The sequence below is a fragment of the Tursiops truncatus genome, chromosome 20 (genome assembly GCF_011762595.2).
Source record: "Tursiops truncatus isolate mTurTru1 chromosome 20, mTurTru1.mat.Y, whole genome shotgun sequence".
Taxonomy (NCBI): Eukaryota; Metazoa; Chordata; class Mammalia; order Artiodactyla; family Delphinidae; genus Tursiops; species Tursiops truncatus.
Window position 1 is genome coordinate 31,929,835 of NC_047053.1, and position 25,355 is coordinate 31,955,189.

Consider the following 25,355-nt stretch of genomic DNA (forward strand, 5'->3'; position numbering starts at 1 on the left):
TTGGTCTCTTTGAAGACTTAGGATTGTGTCTTTTTTTTAGGGTCTTGCTCATTCAATTAATGTTTTCATAATCAGTGCAAGTCAGAACTTGCAATTTGTTCCTGATTTGCACATTAAAGAGCTCCATTAATTAAGAATCTTGGTGTTTGGCATGTTCCTGCAGGATCTGTGCCTTATTTACATGGTAAGAGTGCAAGATGCAAGTTTCTCCGTTGTAGTGGCAATTGCAGTTAATCCTGCTTTTTCTTTCTTTCTTCTTCTTCTTTTTTTTTGGCTTGTGAATGACAATTAATTCACAACTCATTGAAACTACTTAGGGATACATTGTACCAAAGTAGGAAAGAGGGATCCAAATGTAGGGGGCCACAGGAAGAGCAGAAAGTAAATCCTTTGTTTAAAGGGGAAAAAACCTCTGAAAGACATAGAGAATTTATGTGTTTGGTTTTTGTTGGTTGTTTCACTTGGCTAAATGTAGGAGGCCTAATTCTGTTTACTCTGAATTTGCAGATTTTTTTTTCCTCTTGGTAATAGTAGTTGTACTGATAAATGAGGTTGCCTTTCATAATCCAAATAACCCCAGACATCTAGAAGAACATACCCCTGTGCTTATGTCAAGTATGCTGTTTCATAATATTCCTTTTGTGAGTTTCTTTTTCATGAAATGACTTTCCAAAGTGTTTGGGTTGTTACCATTTCTTTTGGACGCCTTGGTCAAAGCTGGAGGTGGTCTCCATCTTGATATGTTAGATGGTATAAAAGCAGTTGGAAATGTGAAATCAGATCACTGGTTTAGCAGGTTCCTGCTTTCCAGTTTCAACCATGGCTAATGCTTACCTACTTATAATGTATTTTCCCAACAGTAGCTAGTCCATCTTTAAAAATACCATGAGAAGCTGCAAAGCATTTTTCGAAAGAGTGGAGACCTTTTTTCCCCTGATATTTATGAAACTTGCTAGGGCTTTTATGGGACTTAATTTAATTTGTCCTTATACTCTTCCATTACAATATATATGTAAAATCTTTACATATATCTTTATATATAAAGGTATATATAAAATCTTCACGGTAAAAAAAATACATAAACAGTAGAGGTGTATGTGAAAGTTCTTCCACTTTCCCAAATTCCCATACCTCCTTCTCAGAGAAAACAATGGAAATGTATTCTTCCAGATATTTTAATATATTTAATATATATTTTCTTCCACTATATATATTTTTCCATTAAGCTTTTTTTTTTTTTTTTTTTTGCGCGGTACGCGGGCCTCTCACTGTTGTGGCCTCTCCCATTGTGGAGCACAGGCTCCGGAAACGCAGGCTCAGCGGCCACGGCTCATGGGCCCAGCCACTCCACGGCATGTGGGATCTTCCCGGACTGGGGCACGAACCTGTGTCCCTTGCATTGGCAGGCGGACTCTCAACCACTGCGCCACCAGGGAAGCCCTCCATTAAGCTTTAATGGAAGTTTGACAAGGAGAGGAGATTGGGAGGTGTGGGGAATAAAAGCAAAGGCTATTATTATGTTAGTTATAAATTATCTTAGAGAAAGTCAGTATGTCATGATACCTTTAGACAATTCTCTCTTGATTATTATAATTATTAAATTTATTACCTATCCCCAAATAAATTTGCCCATATTACTTGCTTTGAAAGTTTGTTGTGCTTGGACTACACTTTCGTTTGAGTTCTTTGGTAATTTTTCATTTGCTCTCATGTAATATTGATTGTTTTTGCTTGGTGTTTAGTCTCAAATCTCCCAGATTCTGTTTTTCTTGAGGCAGTTGAATAAATTTGCTTCTGTATAAGTCCAAAATGCTACTATTTTGAGAAGAGTTTTTACTAGCTATTCATATTGTTTCATGCAAGGAAAATTTTTATAGGTAGAGGGGCTGTTCAGATAATCTTAAAGATTCTTTCGTCCTTAAGATGGCACATAATCTATGCTACGTGAATGTCAGCAGTGGTGGGGGTTTGGAAGAGGGCAGAGACAAATGTGCTAACTCGAGTGATTAGAAAGCATTTCCCGTGTCCTCAGTAAGGCTCATGCGGTAGAAGAACACGAGGGAAAAGAAATCAGAAGTGACCTTTTGAGAATTGGGTTGGTTAATTTACTTCTATCTTGGTATTTTATTGAGCAAGTACAATGCAGGATGCCACTATCCTCTAAAAATAATAAAAATAGCTCCCATTTGTTAGTTGGCACTACTCCCCATGCACTGTATTAAGTTTTTACGAGTGTCTCATTTAGTTCTCATGGCAGCCTGTGAAATAGGGGCTGGCTGATAACTATGTTGTACAGAAGAGGAAATCAAGTCTTAGGTTAAGTAACCTGGTTAAGGCCACACAGTTAGAGGCAAGGCCAGTATGACGTCTGCTTTGCTTCAGAACCACTGCTCTAGACCATCACTATGCACATAGTCTGAACTACTCTAATCTGTGTTTTTTTTTTTTTAATCTTCCCTTTAAAGAAAGTATGAGGGAATAAAGAAATGGAATAAATGCCAAAGCTTAAAGGAATGAAGGCAGGAGAGAGATGGAGATGAATTTGTTGTAAAACAGAAGGCTTAGAGTGTGAATCGTAAATGCATCCTTCAGTTTTTCTAAAGATCATTCCTTCGTACTGCTTTTTCAGTAAGAGAGCTAGAAGGGCCCTTGGGGGATCAGATGATCTAGTCCCTCCCCTAGGCAGGCAAGACTTTTTTTAAGTGATAAAGAAAAAGATAAAAATGTGTTTTTCTTATTATAAATGTGCTACATATTCATTATATAAAATTTAGAAAATGGCCAAGGGAAAGTAAGGAAATAATCTTCCTCAATCTCAGCAGCTGGAGTTATGTACTTTTAATATTTTGGTATATGGTATAAATATTTTCTGGTTTTCTTTCCCTCTGTGGGTGTGTAGTTAGAACAAAAATGGAACCATATTCTATATTCTGTTTTGCAGTGTGCTTTTTTCTACTTAACAGAGATCATGAATATTTTTCCATGTCATTAAATATTGTTCTACAGCATTATTTTTAATGGCAGCAGAGACTTTCTATCATATGGGTAGTTTAACTAGTTCTTTATTGTTGGACATTTGGATTGTTTCCAGTTTTTCATTTTTATAAATAATGCAGTAAACATTATTGTTACTAAATCTTTACTCACATCTGTGATAACTTTGTTTCATAAAATAAATTTCTAGGTGTGGAATTAGTATGTGTTCTAAGGATATGCACAATTTTAAGGCATTTGATCTGTATGGCCAAGTCGCCCTCCAGAAAAGCTGGATCAGTTTACATTTTCATCTTCTTTATATGAATGTCAGTTTCCCTTATCCTTGTCAACCCTGGATATTATAATTTTGTTTCATCTTTGTCACTTTGATAGGTGGAAAATGGTTTCTGCTTCTTTTAATTTGCATTTTTTAAAAATTTACATTCCCCAGCGTTTAACGAGGGTAAACATTTTTTCCTTACATTTATTGGTCTTTCATATTTCTTTTGTGACCATACAGGGAAAATTTTAAATTAGTTCTAGGGATGGGTGATCTTCTTGTCAATCAAATGTATGGCTACTTCTAATTTCTCCTGCTTTTATTTTAATCTGTCTTTTTGTTTGATTATTCTGTTGACAGGAAGAATTATATCTACTTCAGAAGACCTCTCTGTGTACTTGAATATATTTATTTAATCTTAATCAGCTTTTTAAAAAAATTATTAAAGTGAAGTTTGTAGTAAAAAAAAATTCTTTTTCAAACAGTACTAATTATCCCCCTCCCCCTGACCTAATCCTGAAATATGTAACATGGATGGTGAAAGTCCTCTTTTTCCTTTCTATTAATAGTGCTCTTCAGAGAGAACTCTCTCTAGCAGTTTGGTGTATATTCTTCTAGGTATTTATGTCAATTTAACCTTTTTTTAAACTGTAAATGAGATCATAAGGATACGTTGACCTAAAACCATCTTCCCACGTTAATAAATATGTCTTACCTGTTATTTTTTTTTTAGGGAAAGATTTTTTAAAAATTTATTTATTTAGTTTTGGCTGTGTTGGGTCTTTGTTTCGTGCGAGGGCTTTCTCTAGTTGCGGCAAGCGGGGGCCACTCTTCATCGCGGTGCGGGGGCCTTTCACTATCACGGTCTCTCTTGTTGCGGAGCACAGGCTCCTGACGCGCAGGCTCAGTAGTTGTGGCTCACGGGCCCAGTTGCTCTGTGGCATGTGGGATCTTCCCAGACCAGGGCCCGAACCCACGTCCCCCGCATTGGCAGGCAGATTCTCAACCACTACGCCACCAGGGAAGCCCACCTGTTCTTTCTTTAAAAAAAAAAATATGCTATCTTTGTTTTCATTTTTTTTCCTGAAGTATTTTAAAGTACTCATCATCATGTCATTTTGCCTCTAAATACTTCTATAAATAGCTCTAAAAAGTAAGAGTGTTTCCTATGTAACACGGTCATCTCCTCTAACCAAATCAATACTTCCTAACAGTCCTAAGTAATATGTCCACTCCATACTCAGATTACTTCAGTTATCCCCCAAAGTATTTATGGTTTAGTGTATTCAGACCAAATTCTGTTTATACTTATCCTTTTCAACAGCTGCCCAGAAAGTTATTTGGCTAAATACCTTATAAATGGGCACTTAAGATGTTTGCTGTTTTTACCTATTATAAATAATGCTAAAAATTAATGTTTTTGTAGCCACCTCTTTGCTTTCTTATCTGATTATTTCTCTAGAATTAATTTCTAGAAGTGGAATAGTAGGGTCAGGAGGCATGCGTTTGTAAAACTTTGATACTTTTTGCCAGATTGCTTTCAGGATCCGTTGAGCTAATTAACTCTTATCAGTTGTGTATGGAGAGTGCCCCTTCACATTCTTGCCAGCATCAAGCACTATCAGAAAAGTATCACATTGCTTTAATTTTTTTTTTTTTTAAGTAAGGCTAAGCATCTTTTTTTGGATGTATTTGGCCATTTGAATTTTGGAGACTATTAATCCATTTCTTAACATTTTCTTTTTCGGGTTAAGCAAATATTCTTTTATCTTGTCTTACAGGACCATCCGTATGATTTGGGCTTTCTTTAATTTCTCCACTTTGTTTTTTCAAGTGTGAGGACCAAATTTAGATATAGCATTTTAACAGAAACTCACTACTGTTTTTTGTTTGTTTGTTTTTTAAATTATTTATTTATTTGGCTGTGCTGGGTCTTAGTTGCAGCATGCGGGATCTAGTTCCCTGACCAGGGATCGAACCCGGGCCCCCTGCATTGGGAGCATGGAGTCTTAACCACTGGACCACCAGGGAAGTCCCCTCACTAGTGCTTTTTATTGTGTCATGGTATTGAGGAGGGCAGTTTTGTCATTTTTTTGGAATTGAAAATTTCATTTCGTTTTCCAGGTAGTTTTGATACATATCCCATAAAGGTACATTGATCTAGAAAATGAAAAACGTGCAGTTTTTTTTTAAAGCTTGTAGTAGTGTTTCATTTTCTTCATCTGTATAACGGTGATATAATAATAGTATGTACCTGAAAGGATTGTTGTGAGGATTTAAATGAGTTACTACATGAAAAGTGCTCAGGCTAGTGTCTGGTACTTAGTAGGTCCTTGATAAGTGTTAGCTATTAATCTTAATAGTGGTAATAGTTTTTTTCTTAGGCTATAGCTCTGTGGCCACAGTATTTGTTTCCCTCTTCTTAAAGGGGTTATATAAATAAATACTGGTACTATACTTATAGTTAGTTCTTTGGAGATTTGAAATGCACACACAAAAAGCACATGCCAGGAAGAATATTAGGATGTCATTTTTATTCAGTTATTCATTCAACAGTGTGGAGTCTGCCGTTTGCCAACACCCAGTATACCAAGGTGAGCGGTTCAGTCCCTGCCTCAGGATGCTCACAGCAAGGTGTGGAGATAGGTAAACCACTTTTTAAGCATCATTTAAATGTTTTTACATGAAAGCAGCATCTCAACGTGTTTCATTTTTGGGTTGATGAATAAGCAGTGCTTACCTTCGCTAATATTAAAAGGAACGCAAATAAAATAATCTTTTATTTTCTGAGCCTCAGTTTATCCAAGTGGCGATAATGACTTTTCATGAGAATGCATTGTAACATGCCTAACAAAAATTGTTAATTATTTTCATGTTTGTAAGTTCTTAAATCTGATACAGTGGTTTTGAGACTCTTAGGAGTAGCCTATACATCTTATAGTTGGCGTGTTCAAATAAGGAAAAAGTTAAGCTTGATTACCTTGCTTCTGTTAACAAAAGGTCAGTTTGTTGAGGATACACAGTTGTTGAAGGTAGCAGATAGGGAGTCCACATTTTGTTTGCTTGTCAGCATTTAGATTTGGAAATGATAGTGTAGTTAGATGTTCTGTCATGTGACTTGGGCATCAATTCTCTGGAACTGAAATATTTGTAGAGTACTTTTTATGGCCCAAGTGATGTGTTGGCTGCTAGAGTGGCAGGACAAGGTCTGTGTCTCAAGCTGCTTACAACATGCACAGTACAATATGTGTTGTAGCAATGCTGTGAAGGATACTGAGAGAGGAAGGATTAACTGCATGGGAACCCCCATTTCCAGACCCATACTGTATAGAGAATTTGGGCACTTGGTTCGGGACAGTTCACTACCTGTTTATTTAAAGGCTTTTTAATATGAAAGGATCAGACTATTTTATATGAATCAGAAGGTTACTTGGATTGTGGTTTTAATTTTATTTTTAACAAGTTCCCTTACTTCAGAGTTTAAACTTTATAGCATTTTAAATTGTAAGAGTAATATGTGCTTATAAAATATTCAAACAGTTCAAAAGTATATCAAATAAAAATGAAAGTATCTCCACTCTCCCAGGGTAACTCCTATATTAGACAGTTTAAGCAATTACTGTGGTAAATAAACTTGGATTTTAAGTACCTCAGTGCTCTGAGCATTTACCCTTTCTGTTTAAAGGGGAAAAATAAATTTCCCTTTTCAGGTAAGTACTCTGGAACAATGGAGGTTGTCTAGGAACTGTGAAAGGGAAGGTAGCTAGTGGATTTCGGAAAGTACATTGATCAGTTAGATTGCTGTGTCCTGTAGGGCTTTTTAAGGATTTATTGACACACTTCATCAAGGTATTTGAGAGAGTATTCAGGGAAACCTAAGAAATTCTGCACTTCTTTTCCCTTCCTTACACATTCATACCTGGTCAGAAATTACAGCTTGAGTGGGATGTCCCTCCACAGAACTCAAATGCACACTATCTATCATGTTACTTAGTGCGACAGTAATGTAAAATGGGAAGGATTTTTCCTTTTGGTTTCTTTCTGTGAGGGGGCTCACCCAACATATCTTATCCTATGTCTCTTCACCTCTCCCTTATTTCAACTTCCACTTACTCCCCAATTCCCTACATCATTCTCTTAAGAGAAAAAATAAGTTTTGTCCACTGAGTCCTCTTTCTTACTTGATTTAATATGTCTTAGGCTGAATGTTTCTCACAAAAATACTTTGCATTCAGAATTAGCCCATCAAATCATTTCCTCATAGACCCCTGCACAGACTGCATGCCTTCTACCATGGGGCTCCCTGAGGTCGGAAAACCCAAGTCTGCTTTTGGATTAGTTGTCATGATTTTAGAATATAAGTCCCCACACTCTGCTTTGGAAAAGTTATCCTGGTGGTGATTTTGTACCATTAAAAAAAAAGATCCTACTTTTGGTTCACAGAACCAACCAACAGAGTGGGACAGAACTACTTCTACTGTTCCAGTCGAAATATGGTCCTCCTAAGAGTACATCTGTTTCTCTAATAAATCGGGGGGTTATATACATGCCCACACCTGTGTATGTGTATACCTACATGGATATATAAAAATTCTAGTTGCACCCACACTGGAAATGATAGCGACTCATCCACACAGTGGGTGTTAAGGAATTTGTAACCTGCAGTGCTCTTTCTTACTGGTAACGCCATCCTGCTTGGGGAATATAGAACAAGCCCAAACAGTAATACTGACAGAATTCGGAATTATGATACAGTGCAGCCTTCACGTAATTCTTTGTTGAAGAAGTTAGGGCCTAAATGTTAAGGCTTATTGTTATTCCGAGTTGATAATCTCTGCCTTGCTTTAATAATTTTTCCTCATGCCTGGGTAGCCCGCGAGTTGCACAATAATCACTCACACAGCTTTGTAATCAATGCCCAAAGTAATAGGATTCCTCTGGCCACCGGCAATTAATAAATTTGTGTCTTTTTTAAAACACTAGCAAGTCGGGCCTGAAATACGACTGACTGGCTCTCCTCATTTGCATATTTATTGCAGTGGAAAAATTCTTACCAGATGATTGATGCTGAGCCTGCCTCTTGAATTCCAAGCAGCACATTATTATGAAATGAAAAATGCCGGCCATACAGTTGATTAAAGTTGAAGACAGTGGAATCGGTGTTTTTTAAGATTGTGGGAGAATTAAAGGCATATTTTAATGGATGTTGACAAGAAGTGAACTAACAAAAGCAAAGCAAAGGATTTGCTTGAAAAGATTTAATCAAACGTCTTTCTTGGGGGATTAATTGCCGGGGATGACTGCTGCAAGTGGCAGGCTTGTATGGATTTGAATGAAAAGTATTGTTCTCAGGCCAGTATATCGTGTGTCCTTTTGACCTATAGTTTAGCTGCAGTCCTAGAGTTACTTTAGAAGGAGGAAAGAAAAAAAAAATGCTCTTGGAATCTGTATATTCTACCTCAATGTATATATCTGGGGTAGTAGGAATGTGGGAGTTTATATTACTTGCACATACATAATTGTATGCTTGCATATTTACTTAAAAAATAATGGTGTGGATATTTAAAAACTGATAAGGTGAGCTTTATTTTACTTTATACATTTGCTCTTCCCGTTGCCCTCCATCCCCTTGCCAGAAGTTTTACTTATTGGCTTATAATCTAATTAATGAACTGTGTGCCCATGTCCACACTTATTCTCTGCCTACAGTTTTGTTTACATCGAACAGCCTAGATGAATCAGGGAAAAAAATAAAGCTGTTAAGTGAAAATGGTTTTTAGATTGGTGACATTTTATATATAGAATGCTTGCATATGGGTAGTGTGTAAATGAATACTTAATATAGGAATGTATGAATATACTAGTTCAGTCCTATTGCTGTAGATAAGAACAGGCAGAGCTAGAGATTTTCACCATGTGAAAGACGCTGATTTTGTGATAGTAATGTACTTTCTCTTTCTACAGCATTAAAAAAATTGGCAGAATACCTTAATATATAAAAGCATTTGCTATTTTTCACCTTAATTCTGTAAGATAAGCAGGCAAAGGATTATCTACATTTTATAGATGAGACCATTGGGACTTGAAGAGATTAAATTGGTCCACTCAGTGGAAAATGACTAGTTGGTGATAGTGTCAGTTAGGATACAGGGCTCCTGACCCTTAGTAAAGTACTCTTTTTTTTTATTCTCTACTTGGGAAATTATTCCTAAAGCCAGTGCCCAGGTGCTTGGGTTGAATCTTGGTAATAAGGTGAGGCATAGGTCCTTCTTAATCTCCTCTTAAGGGAAAAGCCTCTGGAAATGGACCATGTAAGACAAAATAAGCATATATGTCCTTGACGGTCGCCATTTGTTTTGTGGCCAGGTGCCCTAACTTCTTCAACAAAGAACTACGTGAAGGCTCCACTGTATCATAATTCCGAATTCTGTCAGTATTACTGTTTGGGCTTGTTCGTTTGAACAAGAAGAAAGTATCTGCAGCTTTTGTTAATTTTTAACTCTGACGCTAATTGGGAGAAAAGCTAGAGGTGAACTAGAAACTGTTGATTCCATTCCCTTTCACATTCATAGGGTTGAACAAATAGAATTCAGCCCTGTATGAATGCTAAAGAGAGTTGCTTGTTTTGGTTTGGTTTTTGGCTGCGAAGAATTCACTATTGGATTTGAGCCTCTGGGAGAGAGTCTTTCCTCATCCTCGTCAGCTGTGGCTTCCAGGAGGCCTACTGCGACCAGCAGAGGATTGCTCATCGTCTCTTCAGGTTTTACATAAAATTTTACTAGAAGGAGATGTGGCCCTAATATCACAGAGAAACAAGAATTGGGCTCTGGCTTCTAAATCTCTTCGCAGGAGGTTGTCCATGTGTTGGCCACTGGTGCCTTGACTTTGATAAACTTTTTTTTTTTTTTTTTTTTTTTTGGTGGTTAGCAGCACAGAATTGCAGATTTCACCTCTGGTAGGTCTCTTGACACTTTGATGCATGGTGGTGCTATCCCTGAATGGAGCTTAAATACTTTAGGGCTACTTTCTGACTGGGTGAAGGGGTGTATAAAATGAGAACATATGAGAGAGTATTAACAGAAAGGCACACTTTGATTTACTGATATTGGCTCTCTGCTTTCTTGTTGGATTGATATGCTGTCTAATATATCTGCGATGGATTTTTAAAAACTGACTTGAACAAAAAAAAAAGGGCTTGTGTAGCTACTTGAAAGTGGCCCTTAAAAGTAGTAGTCTTTTTGTTGGACGTTTTCAGAATTCTTGGTTATGTTACATTAGAGAGTCAAATTATGACTTGCTTGTTGGGGGCAAGCAGCCATAAACATTATGAACTGCTTTGCAGCTTCTTCCCTGCATGGTTCTTGATCTCATATTTTAGATCATGGACACATGGTACTAGAGGAAGTAAGGGACAGGCACTTGATTTTCCTGTTCTTATAATTTTTTATTGTAAAAAGACACGTAACATGAAATTTACTATCCTGTTTTAAGTGTACAGTTCAGTAGTACTAAATATATTCACATTGTTGTGCAGCCAGTCTCCAGAACTTTTTGATTTTGCAGAACTAAAACTCTATACCCATTAAAGAACAAATCTCCATTTCCCTCTTGCCCCAGCCCCTGGCAAGCACCGTTTCTGTTGCTATGAATTGGGCTACTCTAGGTACCTCATATAAGTGGGATGATACAGGATTTGTCCTTCTGTGACTGGCTTATTTCACTTAGCATAATGTCCTCAAGGTTCATCCATGTGGTAACATGTGTCAGAATTCCTCTCCTTTTTTTTTTTTTTCCTTGCGGTACGTGGGCCTCTCACTGCTGTGGCCTCTCCCGTTGCGGAGCCTGTTCTCCGGACGCGCAGGCTCAGCAGCCATGGCTCACGGACCCAGCCGCTCCGCAGCATCTGGGATTCTCCCGGACCGGGGCACGAACCCGTGTCCCCTGCATCGGCAGGCGGACTCTCAACCACTGCGCCACCAGGGAAGCCCACCTCTCCATTTTTTTTTTTTTTTTTTCCTCCTCTCCATTTTAAGGCTGAATAATATTCCATTGTTCTTTTGGACCAGGCTCCAGGTTGAAGGAATGTAGACGATTTTTTTCTGTAGAGAGATAGACTGGGATGGTAGAATTATTACTACTTTGGTCTTAGGGTTTTTTTAAGGTGTTTTTAAAAATTGTGGTAAAATAGATATGACATAAAATTTACCATTTTTAACCATTTTAAAGTGTACAGTTCAGTAGCCAGTACATTTGCATTGTTATGCAACCATTACCACTGTCCATTTCAAAACCTTTTTCATCATCCCAAATTGAAACTCTGTGTCCATTAAACAATAAGTCCCCATTCCCACCTCTTCCCAGCCCTTGGTAACCACCCTTCTATTTTCTGTTTGACCATTTTTTTAGATATCTCATATAAGTGTAATCACACAATATCTGTCCTTTTGCAACTGACTTATTTCACATAGCCTAATATTTTCAAGGTTTAGGCTTGGGAATTTTGAAGACTACTTTGCAAATGCAAAATTGATTTGTAGTTTCACTTTGGAGAACATGGGCTCTCTTAAGATGTAGCTGTTTCTAGAAAAGGAGGTAAAAACAATGGTTCATATTTGCACAGAATTTGGATGAGAGGAGATTTCGGCGTTTTCATGGGCTTCCTTCCAAGTATTAGTGTCTCTTCTATTTTCTTAAGGTTCTGGCTGTAACATAACTTTCAGAACCTTAGCTATATGGAATCTCTGTTTATAATATTCAGCTCTTTTCATAGATGATCATTTGTGGTAACCTAATATTTGTAGTTATTTGTATTCTCTGCTTTCCTCATTACTTTAAAAATTTACATGTTTATATACATAATTTTGCATTATCCTAGTTACACACTTAGCACATTTAAAGTAATTCTTCTCTTTTAAAATTATTATATCTTGGGCTTCCCTGGTGGCGCAGTGGTTGAGAGTCCGCCTGCCGATGCAGGGGACACGGGTTCGTGCCCCGGTCTGGGAAGATCCCACGTGCCGCGGAGCGGCTAGGCCCATAAGCCATGGCCGCTGAGCCAGCACGTCCGGAGCCTGTGCTCCGCAACGAGAGAGGCCACGACAGTGAGAGGCCCACATAACGCAAAAAAAAAAAAAAAAAAATTATTATATCTTTATTCTTTTTATTCTTCTTGCCTACTTCTCATCTTGTTTGTGCCTAATCCATTTCCCCAAAACTGTCCGAAGAATAATTCTGTGATACTTTTTTCTTCTTCATGAGAGTAACTTTTTATTTTTATATTTGGTGGAAAGGTTTTTTTGTTTGTTTGTTTTGTTAAGATTCAGAGTAACAGGTGGAGAACCTGGGTTTAGAACACAAGGCATTTTGGATTTTTTTCAGGTAATATTTAGGTATTGCAGGTCCTCCCAAGTGGTGTGGATATGTACTGATTATAAAAGTATTAGAATGTGGAATTTAGAAAAGATGTGGTCAAGGATCTTCTGTTACATTTAAATAAGCAAGTTGTATTTATATAGTCCTTTTTTTTTTTTTTTGCGGTATGCGGGCCTCTCACTGTTGTGGCCTCTCCCGTTGCAGTCCCGTTGCGACGCACAGCCTCCGGACGCGCAGGCTCAGCAGCCATGGCTCACGGGCCCAGCTGCTCCGCGGCATGTGGGATCTTCCCACACCCAGGGCACAAACCCATGTCCCCTGCATTGGCAGGCGGACTCTCAACCACTGTGCCACCAGGGAAGCCCCAGTCCTTTTTTTTTTGGCTACAAGAACAATATTTTATTTTATTATTTTTATTAATTAATTAATTTTTTTTGGCTGCATTAGGTCTTTTTTTTTTTCTTTTTTTGGCTGTGTTGGGTCTTCGTTGCTGCGTGCGGGCTTCTCATTGCGGTGGCTTCTCTTGTTACGGAGCACGGGCTCTAGGAGCGTAGGCTTCAGTAGTTGTGGCACGCAGGCTCAATAGTTGTGGCTTGCAGGCTCTAGAGTGCAGGCTCAGTAGTTATGGTGCATGGGCTTAGTTGCTCCACGGCATGTGGGATCTTCCCGGACCAGGGATTGAACCCGTGTCCCCTGCATTGGCAGGTGGATTCTTTTTTTTTTTTTTTTTTTTTTTTTTTTGCGGTACGCGGGCCTCTCATTGTTGTGGCCTCTCCCGCTGCGGAGCGCAGGCTCAGCGGCTCACGGGCTCAGCCACTCCGCGGCATGCGGGATCCTCCCGGACCAGGGCATGAACCCGCGTCCCCTGCATCGGCAGGCAGACTCCTAACCACTGCGCCACCAGGGAAGCCCGGCAGGTGGATTCTTAACCACTGTGCTACCAGGGAAGTCCCTGTGACGGGTCTTATTTGTGGCATGCGGGATCTTTCATTGTGGCTCACGGGCTTCTCTAGTTACAGCGCTCAGGCTTCTCTCTAGTTGTGGCGTGTGGCCTCCAGGGCATGCAGGCTTGGTAGTTGCAGCGCGCAGGCTTACTTGCCTTGAGGCCTGTGGGATCTTAGTTCCCTGACCAGGGATCGAACCCAGGTCCACTGCATTGGAAGGCGGATTCTTAACCACTGGACCACCAGGGAAGTCCCTGTATAGTCTTATACGGAGATTATTGGAGGAATGCAAAGTAGCTGTTGGGTTATTGAGTTCCTTCTGACCAATCTGCAGAGGCTTTCTCAGGTAAGCTCTTAGCCGTATGTTGAAATGGAATGCTGCAGTGTGATCTGTTTGGAGAACTTGTCTGAGTCATGTGTTGGTGTCCCATTGATGAAATAGGTTGAGATGTAAAATAGTGAGGAAGCTACTCATGCTGCGCAAGGTAGAAGCCGAAGAGATAGAATCAAATTCATAAAAATCACTTAAACTGAAGTTCGTGTGGGCTGAGGTTAGTCTAGAATATAAAATAAAAATGAATGTAGGGATTGCTAAATGAGAGTAAGGATGCTTGTGAGAAGATTACAGTTACTTAAAGGAAAGTGGGAAGGAGTGATCGAAGCATAGCCAGAGACAGATGGACAACTGTTAGTGATAGGAAGTATGGAAACCACAGGATTTAGCAACTGACTGAACATATTGAATAAGGGCTCCAAAATGTCAGTGATCTCCTGTGAAAACATTAGACAGAGGTGAGAGAATCAGACAAAGGAGAAGTATTAGGTTGGAAGAAAAAAGTTTTGTTTCTGACATGGTGTTTGAGGGAGTGATGGGGCATCCATGTGAAGATTTTCTTGGCAGTTACTGGAAATGGGAAAGTTTTGATTATAAAGCGAGATGTCTGAGTGCTGTCAAAACTTAACTAGTAGTTATCCACGTCCATTTAGCCCCTTTAGTAGGATTTTGCTGATAAAGAAGGTAAGAGTTTGGTTCTCAGCGGGCCAGATTTTATTCTGAAAGTTCTTGGTCATAGACTTTAAACTTAATCCTGACCAGCTTTATTACACGTGCATCCTTTTGGTCGTGAGGAGAATCAGGTGAGAACATATTCTTGGTGTGCAGAATTTTAATACACAGTTCAGTACAATGGAACCTCCATATCCTTGGGTTCCGCATCCGTGGATTCAACCAATTTTGGATCAGAAATACTTGGAAAGAAAAAATGTCAGAACGTTCCAAAAAGCAAAACTTGAATTTGCAGCACTCTAGCAACTATTTACGTAGTATTCACAACGATTTTTATAGCATCTACATTGTACTAGTTGTACGTAATCTAGAGATGATTTAAAGTATGTGGGAGGATGCGTGTAGGTTACATGCAAATACTAGGCCCTTTCATATAGGGAACTTGAGCATCCATGGGTTTCGTTATCCTGGGGGAGAGCTCCTAGAACCAATCCCCTGAGGATACCGAGGGCTGACTGTACTGCAAACAGAAAGTCATTAACTTGGGTTTCTATTCGTGAACTGGAACCTTCCTTAAGGGTATGTGTTGGGAGATTGAATGAATGAGGTGGTAGCTCACACCAGAGGCAAAGGAGATCTCCTGGGGGAGGGTGTGGTGGTGGTGGTGGTGGTAGGGACCCCAGGACTAAGCTGTGCTCTTCAGAAGAGAAGGAATTGCTTAAGGAGTTGATCAGTAAAGGGATAATCCAAGAGGTCAATGGGTAACCTGTAGAAAAATATCTGAGAAAGAAACACCAAAGGAAAAAAATTATTGGTTATGATGACAGGCAGGGAAGGAGTGTGTCAAACTTATTAAATTTAAGAACTCACAGTTTACTGCAGACGCTCTTCTAAGTACCTTACACATTGTTACCCTGCTTGTTCCTCACAACGACCCTATGAGGTAGGCACTGTTATTATTTCCTTTCAGGAATTCTGTATTTCGGAGAGTTTTCAGTCCCGGCGTACCCTGTGCGCACCCCCTCAGCCAGTACTGCTCAGGAGTCCAGCGTCATAGGCATCACCTACTTTGGAGAACTGTAGATAATTAACTGTTCCTTCCCTCTGCTTTATTTCCCAGGTCACAAGGCACTTAAAGCATTGTTGAGGTCATTGGTAGATCTTCAGGAAGAGTTGCTTTTCCAGTATCCAGACACTAGATATCTAGTAGATGGGACAAAGCCCAAAGCAGAAAGGTAAGGAGGGAATGGAACTATGGAATTGCTTATTTTCTTTTCATCTGAATGGTTTCCCATTATTTATGAAAAAGAAAGTCACGTCCTTTCCAGGCAGATACCGGACTTAATGTTAGTAAAATAGAAAGAGCCTCTTATGTTTAATTGGTGGCCAGGATGACACATAAATTGGGAATTAGGTTTTGGATTTTTATGCATAGTTGTGCCTAAGCTTCTTTGTAAGCTTCTGCAAAAATCTTGCCTTCTTTTTAGATCTAGTGAGATTATAGGTGAAAGCACATTTTTAACATGAACGCTTAATTAATGTTTATGAAGCACTTTGTTGCCCATACATGGAATTACCGGTCACAACTGTCGACTTTTCAGTGAAGGAAGAAGCAGTTATTGCGAAGGGTGGAAAAATTTCAGGAAATAGTAGAAGAAAACATTTTTTCCCTTCCTGAAATTATCACAGTTGATGAAGGTTCTCCTCTACCTCCCCGCTTTGTTTGAGCCTGCTGCATAGGGTACCTGCCTGCTGTTTTCCGTTGGGCTTCCCCTCTGCTCCATACCTTTCTGCTGAATTAGTTGGAATGACAAAGGAGAGGAGCTCACATTTAGTAAGCACTTCCTGTGCACTGGGGTCGGTAGTGCAGGCAGTGTAGCTGGCTCCGTAGCTGTAGGCTCTAGTGCTCTCTCACACAGTTGAGGATATTACAGCCTAGCTCGGATTCTGTGGCCTACCCCTTTGAGTTTTCTTCACATTCTGCTTCTCTTCGTTTGGTTCAACCAATATTACTCAGCTTTCCTGAGTAGTTGGTTACAGGGAGACATAGTTCCCTTATTGATTTGGGGATTGAGGTCATAAAAGTATGATTATATGTTTAATTTTTAAAGACCCTCCTGTAGCAGTATAGGCCTGGTTCATGTGCATTTCTAATAATGTTTTTAACAACCTCATTTATTTTTATAGTTGGCTTACTTTTTAAAAAATATTTTGAAACCATCTATTTTTATATTTATTTTAAAAGATACACGAGTTTTTGTTTGACCTCACGAACGTTTTCTTCCAACAGCAACAAAAAAGCCGTCCTCACGTCTCCCGTGCTATTTAAGATGCAGACAGCATAGGGAAAGCCCAAATACTCTTGACTGCATGTGGGCCTAGGCTTTTTTTGTTTTTGTTTTTTTAAAATTAATTAATTTTATTTTTGGCTGCATTGGGCCTTCGTTACGTGTGGGCTTTCTCTAGTTGCAGTTGCATGGGCTTCTCATTGCGGTGGCTTCTTGTTGCGGAGCGTGGGCTCTAGGTGCGTGGGCTTCAGTAGTTGTGGCACAAGGGCTCAGTAGTTGTGGCTCGTGGGCTCCAGAGTGCAGGCTCAGTAGTTGTGGCGCACTGGCTTAGTTGCTCTGTGGGATCTTCCCAGTCCAGGGCTCGAACCCGTGTCCCCTGCATTGGCAGGCAGATTCTTAACCACTGCACTACCAGGGAAGTCCCACGCCTAAGTTTTTATTTAGGTAACGTTTATTTACATTGGACTCAGTGTTCTTACTGGTTTTCCAGTGAGGAGGAGATTTCCAGTGAAGATGAAGAGCTCGTAGAAGAGAAGCAGCAGCAGCAGAGGAGGGCCCCAGCAAAGAGGAAGCTGGAGACTGAGGACTACCCCAGCTTCATAGCGAAGCGCTTCGCCGACTTCACCGTCTACAGGAACCGTACGCTCCAGAAGTGGCATGATAAGACCAAGCTGGCTTCTGGAAAACTGGGGAAGGCAAGTGTGTGCACTCATGTGTGTAAGGCAGGTCATGGCAACCTGAAGCAGCTGTGAGAAATTGGAAGTACAGCTCCCTTATATGGATGATGCCTCAGTGTCATAGTAATCAGTCATTTCTGTAGAAAAATTTACTGAACCCTAACGCTAACCCTAACCCAAATCCATTGGGGTTTATACCATTCAGGCATGGGATTTCAACTTTATTAGAAAAAGTATTTTATTCTAGAAGTTGTGGTCTTGTAAGTGTTGGAGGTACAAATACTTTAAAGAAATGGACTTTAAGACAATTACTATTAAAGGAGCAGAGGTTAATCTCTGGGTATAGGAAACTAATATGACCTGCTTAGGGACTAATTTTTTTTTTTTTTTTTTTTTTTTTTTCTGAGAACAGTTAGAGCCATTCACAAACTCGGTCTTTAACAGAAAGTCCCTCCTGGAAGGAGGATTGTCTGTTTCTCTGCTGACACAGAAAAATAGGGAAACCAACGTAGCTGCCTTCAGCAGAGACTTTCCATGTTATCTGACACTGGTTAATGTTGTTGCAGGGTTTTGGTGCCTTTGAACGTTCAGTCTTGACTCAGATTGATCATATTCTGATGGACAAAGAAAGATTACTTCGAAGGACACAGACCAAGCGCTCTATCTACCGAGTTCTTGGCAAACCTGAGCCGGCAGCCCAGCCTGTCCCAGAGAGTTTGCCAGGACAGCCGGTAAGAACTGTGATGCATGGTGATTATGGGAGCAGTTTCTAGGAGGCTAATTAACTGAAAAATCTTATCATCTCCTTGTAGGTATTCCTCTGGGTATAAGAAGTCAGTGAAAGAAAGGGAAAAAAGCACTATTTTCCTAGATTGTTGAGAAACTGAGGATATGTGGGAGGGGAAAGTTTTTTAAAAATGAAGCTATTATTGTGTGTAGCCTTCTCTTAATTTTGAGTTTGATCTGAGTCTGGTCATGGAAGCATTTATAATCCAATTTTTTAAAAAAAATAAATTTATATTTTTTTAAAATTTATTTTTGGCTGTGTTGGGTCTTTGTTGCTGTGCACGGGCTTTCTCTAGTTGTGGTGATCGGGGGCTACTCTTCGTTGCAGTGCGCGGGCTTCTCATTGCAGTGGCTTCTCTTGTTGCAGAGCACAGGCTCTAGGAATGTGGGCTTCAGTAGTCATGGCTCACGGGCTCTAGAGTGCAGGCTCACTAGTTGTGGCTCACGGGCTTAGTTGCTCCGCGGCATGTGGGATCTTCCCGGACCAGGGCTCGAACTCGTGTCCCCTGCGTTGGCAGGCGGATTCTTAACCACTGTGCCACCAGGGGAGCCCTGTAATCCAATTTTTTAAATTCAGTTTTAAAATTTTTTCTTTAGAAATGCCAGTATCGAAGCAAGCGTGTACTTTAGGCTTTCCTTTGGATGTTTAGATGCTCCAGAAGAGGATCCAGAATTGAAATAGGCAGATTCTTCTGTCTAAAGGAAACTCTTTTATTTATAGTAGGAATATATACTTAATATATTTTTTAAGTTCAGAAGAATTTAAAATGAAAAGTAAAATTCCCCCTAGTCTAAAAACTCCACTCCTCAGGTTTAACCAATGTTCATAGTTGTAACACACTTTCAGGTATTTTCTATTTATATATATAAATACACACACACACACACACACGCATGCATATAACACGTAAGCACTTACAAAAATATGGTTGTCTTTTTTTAACTAAATGGGTTGGATATATATATGTGTGTGTGTATAAATATATAAAATGTTATAAACTATATGTAAAATCTTACAACTTTCTACATTATTCTAGATACTTTTCCATGTCATTACATGGAGATCTACCTCATTTTTCCTAATGGCTAGAGTATTCCATTGTATGGATGTGTACTATAATTTATTTGAACAGTGGATATTTATGTTGTCTCTAGTTTTAGAAACAGTGCTATAGGAAACATTCCTGAGCATTTTTATTTTTGTATTTGTGTGAACATATGGATAGACTTCTAGAAGTGGAAATGTTAAATCAAAGAGAATATGCATTTTAAATCCTGATAGATGTAAAATTGCCTCAAAAAGTCTGCATTAATTTCCAATCCTACCAGCTGTGTTTTCCTACTGAAGATTGCCAGTTCTAGAGGTGAAAAATGGTGTCTTCTCATTTTAATTTGCATGTATTTAATTAGAATTAGATTAAACATATTTTTATATAACTGTTGACTGCTTGTGTTTTTTTTCTGTCAGGTGCCTATTAATGTTTTGCCCATTTTTCAATCGCATTGTTTTTGTTCTTCAATTTTTTTAAATTAATTAATTTATTTATTTTTGGTTGCATTGGGTCTTCATTGCTGTGCGCAGGCTTTCTCTAGTTGTGGCGAGCGGGGACTACTCTTTGTTGCGGTGTGTGGGCTTCTCATTGCGGTGGCTTCTCTTGTTGTGGAGCACGGGCTCTAGGCACATGGGCTTCAGTAGTTGTGGCATGAGGGCTCAGTAGTTGTGGTGCACGGGCTTAGTTGCTCTGTGGCATGTGGGAGTTTCCCAGACCAGGGCTTGAACCCATGTCCCCTGCATTGGCAGGTGGATTCTTAACCACTGCACCACTAGGGAAGTCCTTGTTCTTTAATTTGAAGAGCTCTTTATATCTTAAGGAAAATAGTGCTTTGGCTGTTATACACATTATTTATAGTAGCTGAATTACTTTGGTAACCTCATTGGGATTCACTCCTTCTCATTGATATAGGAGATCCTTCCTCAAGCCCCTGCCAGTGCCCACCTGAAGGACCTGGATGAAGAAATCTTTGATGATGATGACTTTTACCACCAGGTATGATTTTTACACTCTTTTCTTTTGTTATAAATCAGGCTTTAGCATTTTAAAACAGCTGATAGAATTCTCTGACCAAAAGGTAGCTTACTTTGGAAGGATAGAGTCAGATAGGGAGTTAGAACTCTAGTGTTCAGAATTGACTTACTGTGTAGTTCTGGATTTATTGCTTTACTTTTATATTTTTCCTTTTGAAATGAATATAGCTACAGCTATGTTGTTAGTTGATGCAGAGTGTGAATTATTTGTAAAACAGTTTCAACTTCTTTGCATCAGGTGGTTTATTCTCTCTCAGCAGCTTTTGATGATGTTAATGGAGGATTTTGTTTGGTTGGTTGGTTTCTTGTCCTATTACTATTAGATAAGGATATGGAGCTGAAGGGCTGGGATCCCAGAATTCTTGAACTGCACTTCTGGTTCTATTAACCTATTAAGTCTTAAAACTTCTGTGTATGTGTGCATGTTCACATCAGTTAAGTATTTATATTTATTGAGATTGTCTGCTACTGTTGATTATAATAATAGTGTAGTGCTTTGAAGACAGAAAGAATTGCTAGAGGTTGAAATCTAGTCCCGTTCTCAATATCTCTTCACAAACATTTCCCCCGTTCTTTCCCTGACGCTGTGATCTGCTGTCGTGCTGCTCTTTTTGATGATGGTGGTGACCGTTAAGGTAGACTAAACATCTGGGCTGTTCTAAAGAACTAAAATAATTTCCTGTAATCCTGGGTCTCTTGTTAAGTCATACTTCTTAATGAAATGTGCTTCAGGATGTACCCTCTCTAGCTCTGGAGAGTTGAGGATGCTGCTCAGCAGTGATAAACCAGTTTTGATTGAGCCATTATTTTATCAAGGTGATTTTTTTTTCCTCTGCTGAATTTTTAGTGTTAACTTTTGCCGAAGAATTTACAGGTGCTTGTTGGAGGTTTAGCTATGATGACAGTACTGTGTAGTATATGGAATACGAAGGAAGGAACTTAGGAAAATTACCCTGTGAAGCAAGTAGGACAAGTGATTCTATATTGGGGATGCCTCTGGTTTTGCCCTAAAAAAAAAAAAAAGAGAGACTTTTTTATTAATCTTGCTATTCACTCTGTGATGTTCAATAAAATTACTGCTGTAAGTCTCAAAAGTAATGATGAGAGGGTATAGGAAAGAGGATTGATGTGGCCCCAGGTGTTCCTAGTCAGAGGTCCTGATTCTTTTTTCCTTTTCTTCTCTTATTATATCCATTTGTCAGAAGAGTAGGGGATTCTGTTTTGTTCTAGAGTGTCTTAAGGAAGTACCTGATGTGGGATATTAATGATGTATAATTGTGGGAGATCATGGGAGACAATCAAAAATATTCCAGTCTTCATTAATTGAAGTGTACGTTGTTCAATGGGAAGTGCATCATAAATTAAATAGGCTTAATAAAATAAACTGAAATTACTGGGGGGGAAGTTGCTTCTACTGGCAATCCTTAGTCTGAAAGATATATATATTTACATATATATATATATTTTAGGCCTGGAGGTCTGCTGAAAAAGAAATAGCATTACTTGATTGGCCCTTCATCCCAATTAATAATTTTAACTTTGATAAATTCTGATTTCAGTTATGACTAGTCACATCTTAGCTTTTACCCTTGCTGGTTAATTGGGGTGCTGGGGTTAATCTAAATTAAAACTTAAACTAATAGAGGTCAGCAAGGCAGCTGAAACACCTGAGTGAAACAAATGGGGCTGCCAGGTGCAACTTTATCTTGGCTGTTTCCCAAGAGGGAAGTGGCAGCAAATTGGAGTTGTTTCAGCCTTCTGTAAAGGTGAATGATGGGTGACACTTGTTAACGTACAGCATCTCCGGAAGCATTCCAGATTGCTTTGCTGCCGTACCAACTGCTGCCATCCATGCACAGTCAGTAGGAACTGGACCAGTTGCCAACATCTGGCAGCACAGCAAGGAATGGGTGCAAGTCTCGAAACCCTGCAGATTCTAAATATGGTGCTTAGAAGTGTGCAGGCTTTAATCACTTACCACTCTCTGGCAGCAGGCTGCGACAGCTTATCCTAGCCTCGTACATCACATCCCGACATCTGCTGAGCCGCAGGGCAGCTGCACATTCATTTTCTTTTCTTGCCTTTTCTCTTTGCCTCCTATTCCTCTTCTTCCCACTACCATCCCCCCTGCCCCGACCCTGCCTTCCTCCCTTCAGTTTTTCTCCCCCTCCCCAGTATGCTTCTTGGGAGAGATGATCTGTAAAGATTACTGCTTCATTGTGTGCAAGTAATTGTGGTGATGCCAGGCCCTTGACAGACACAACGTAGCACCTGTTCTGCTGACCTGGTTAATTTCTTCTGTTGAGTGGGATTTGCCAGAGATTGGAGCTGAAGCCAGTTCAATGATAAGGCTGAAGAAAATGGCTGTATGTTTTCTGTCACCTCCCAATTAAATTGGCTTCATAAAATGCTTTCCTTTATTTGTCAGGGTAGTAAGCCTGAGCTAAGTGTTGCATTCAGAAGTGGTACAATGTATTACAATGGGCCTGTGAGTTTTCATTTGTGTTTTTTTATGTGGTCATAGGGAAGAGCTGGGTGGTGAATATAATACATCTGCCTTTTTTTTTTTTTTTGAAACCATACTTGAAGCCAGACTCTTTGGGTCCATGTTTTATAAGGAAGAGATTATAGCCACATTGAATTTTAATGTTTCATTGTAAGGGTTTAAAGGCTTACTTGGTTAATTCAGGTGTCACAAGCCTTTGTAAATGCCCTCACCATTGAGAATGGTATTCAGGGTCAGAACACCCAACACGAACACACTCTCTTTGTTTCACAGTGGGCCTTAAGTTACTACAACTTAAAAAATATGTCTGCATTATTTAATAAAGGTACATGTATATGTGTATGTGTGTGTAAGCATATACATAGAGAGAGAGGGGCACTGAGGAGTATCAGATATTGTAAGTAATCATACCGCTTTTGAGCTGAAAAGAACCACACAAGAACCTGAGTCCCTGAGACGTTAAGTAACTTCCTGCAAGTCATATAGTAAATGGCAGCACTAGTACTTGACCTCAAGACTGCTTAGGCCAAGTCCCGTTCTTCACATACCTTTATTTCTTAAACGTTTCATTCGTGAGCCATAAAAAGACTTCACTATAGTATTACAGTTTTCAGTAAATAGCTAAGCTTCATTTTCTTAGAACCAGAAGAAATATTATGTGTGTTAGAAAGTAATTTTTTTCCCTTTGAAGGCAAATGATTTATTAAACTCCTGGTTTCTTAACAATTCTAATGAAAAAATTAGCCTTCTAGTTGTGTTACTGGTTTGTTTGGAAACTGGAGTTGTTGAAAGCCCTAAGTGTGCCCAGTGGTGACGGTTTCAGGAGGGAAACTTCACTGGCTGCAAACATTGCCAAGTCTCACCCCCTGATGGAATCAGTTTGCATCTGGCTTAGCTCTTGTCAGAGCTCATCCCTGAAGATGATTTCACAAAATATGAAGGTTGCAAATGACCATGAAGGATGAGCCATTCAGAAATGTTTTCAGTATCTATTTTTCATTTTCACGATCCCATTTGCTACTTTTTTAACATTAAGTGCTTTTTTTTTTTTTTTTTTTTTTTTTGCGGTATGCGGGCCTCTCACTGTTGTGGCCTCTCCCGTTGCGGAGCACGGGCTCCAGATGCGCAGGCTCAGCGGCCATGGCTCACAGGCCCAGCCGCTCCGCGGCATGTGGGATCTTCCCGGACCGGGGCACGGACCCGTGTCCCCTGCATTGGCAGGCAGACTCTCAACCACTGTGCCACCAGGGAAGCCCACATTAAGTGCTTTTAAGATGTGTTGTCTATATCTCCATTTAAAGTTTTTGTTTGTTTTGATTTGCTTTTTTTAAACCATCCATTGATTTTGACTTGATAGGCCTGAGTTCTTAAAGGATCGAGGAAGGACTAACGTTTACTGAACACTAGTTATGTGCCAGCTTCTGGACTGAGTAGACAGGTACTTGACTCACGTCTTTATTTAATCCTCCCAAGATCTCCATGTTGAGATATGACTGCACTTAGCAATATGCTGTGCAGTAAAGTGACTGGTTTTATTCTTTTCATAGCCAAGACCTCAAACTAGTTTCTTGTTACCTCGTGAGGTATTTTGTTCTGAAAGGACTAATTGAGCTTAGATATTGACAGATTGATTCCTGGATTTCTGAGGGTTCATTAGGATTTTGTATGTTGCTTCTAGCTCTGTTTAGTTTTGATCTGGTTTGTCCTGTCACTTTGAATTTAACCAGGAGCGTCTGGAGAAAGGCATAATAGGTTCTGTTCTTTAGATGGCCACTTTGATGGGTTAAATCTCTCCTTTCATTTGCCATCAGGACATGTCTGTAACTGACCCTGCCACACGCTGGACTTTTGTGTCCAAGACATTTGATAATGCCATAAACAAGTAATTACTAATTCAGTGAACTATTAAAAGTCAATAATGTTAAGAAATAGAGAAGAGGCAAGCTTTCTGACAAGCTGGTTTACTTTAATTAAATTGGTGAGTGATTAATACGGACGGCTGATGTCGTGGCTTTAATAGTATGCATTTAGGTCGTAGTGTGAATAAGGGATGTGTGAAGCCATTCCTACGGTTAAGGCAATACTGTGTTCTTGTTGGCATGTATCTTTCCAGTGGTTCAATTGATGGCTAAGAGTATGCTTTAAAGTTTGATTTAAACCTCCTGCTTTTAATTTGTTGTTGGAAAACAGATTCCTTCTGTTCAGAGCAGTATTTCATTTTTAGGTTGACTTTGAAATGTTGCTGTTATTTGAGATGTGGATGATGTTTCTTAAAATTTTGATAACATTTATTACATATAGACCTTTATGGTGACTTTAGAGAGGACGTGAATGTGAAGTACACAGATTTGAAGATTGAAGTTACAGTTAAAGTTATAGGAGAGAGGGACTTCCCTGGTGGTGCAGTGTTTAAGAATCCTCCTGCCAATGCAGG

General features: G+C 39.4%; 1 protein-coding gene across 6 annotated transcripts in view; it reads left to right on the forward strand.

Moving 5' to 3' along the window:
- The window catches only part of AATF (apoptosis antagonizing transcription factor), a 102,879-nt gene that overhangs the window by 21,997 nt on the left and 55,527 nt on the right, over nt 1-25,355 (forward strand). For all 6 annotated transcript variants that reach the window (XR_004523969.2, XM_033848207.2, XM_033848208.2 and 3 more), the window contains 4 exons: nt 15,699-15,813; nt 17,357-17,561; nt 18,110-18,274; nt 20,294-20,377. Coding sequence is in view for 5 of the 6 variants with exons in the window: in XM_033848207.2 (XP_033704098.1) it covers nt 15,699-15,813; nt 17,357-17,561; nt 18,110-18,274; nt 20,294-20,377 (569 nt within the window). In the remaining variant the exon portion in view is untranslated. The remainder of the gene's footprint in view (nt 1-15,698; nt 15,814-17,356; nt 17,562-18,109; nt 18,275-20,293; nt 20,378-25,355) is intronic.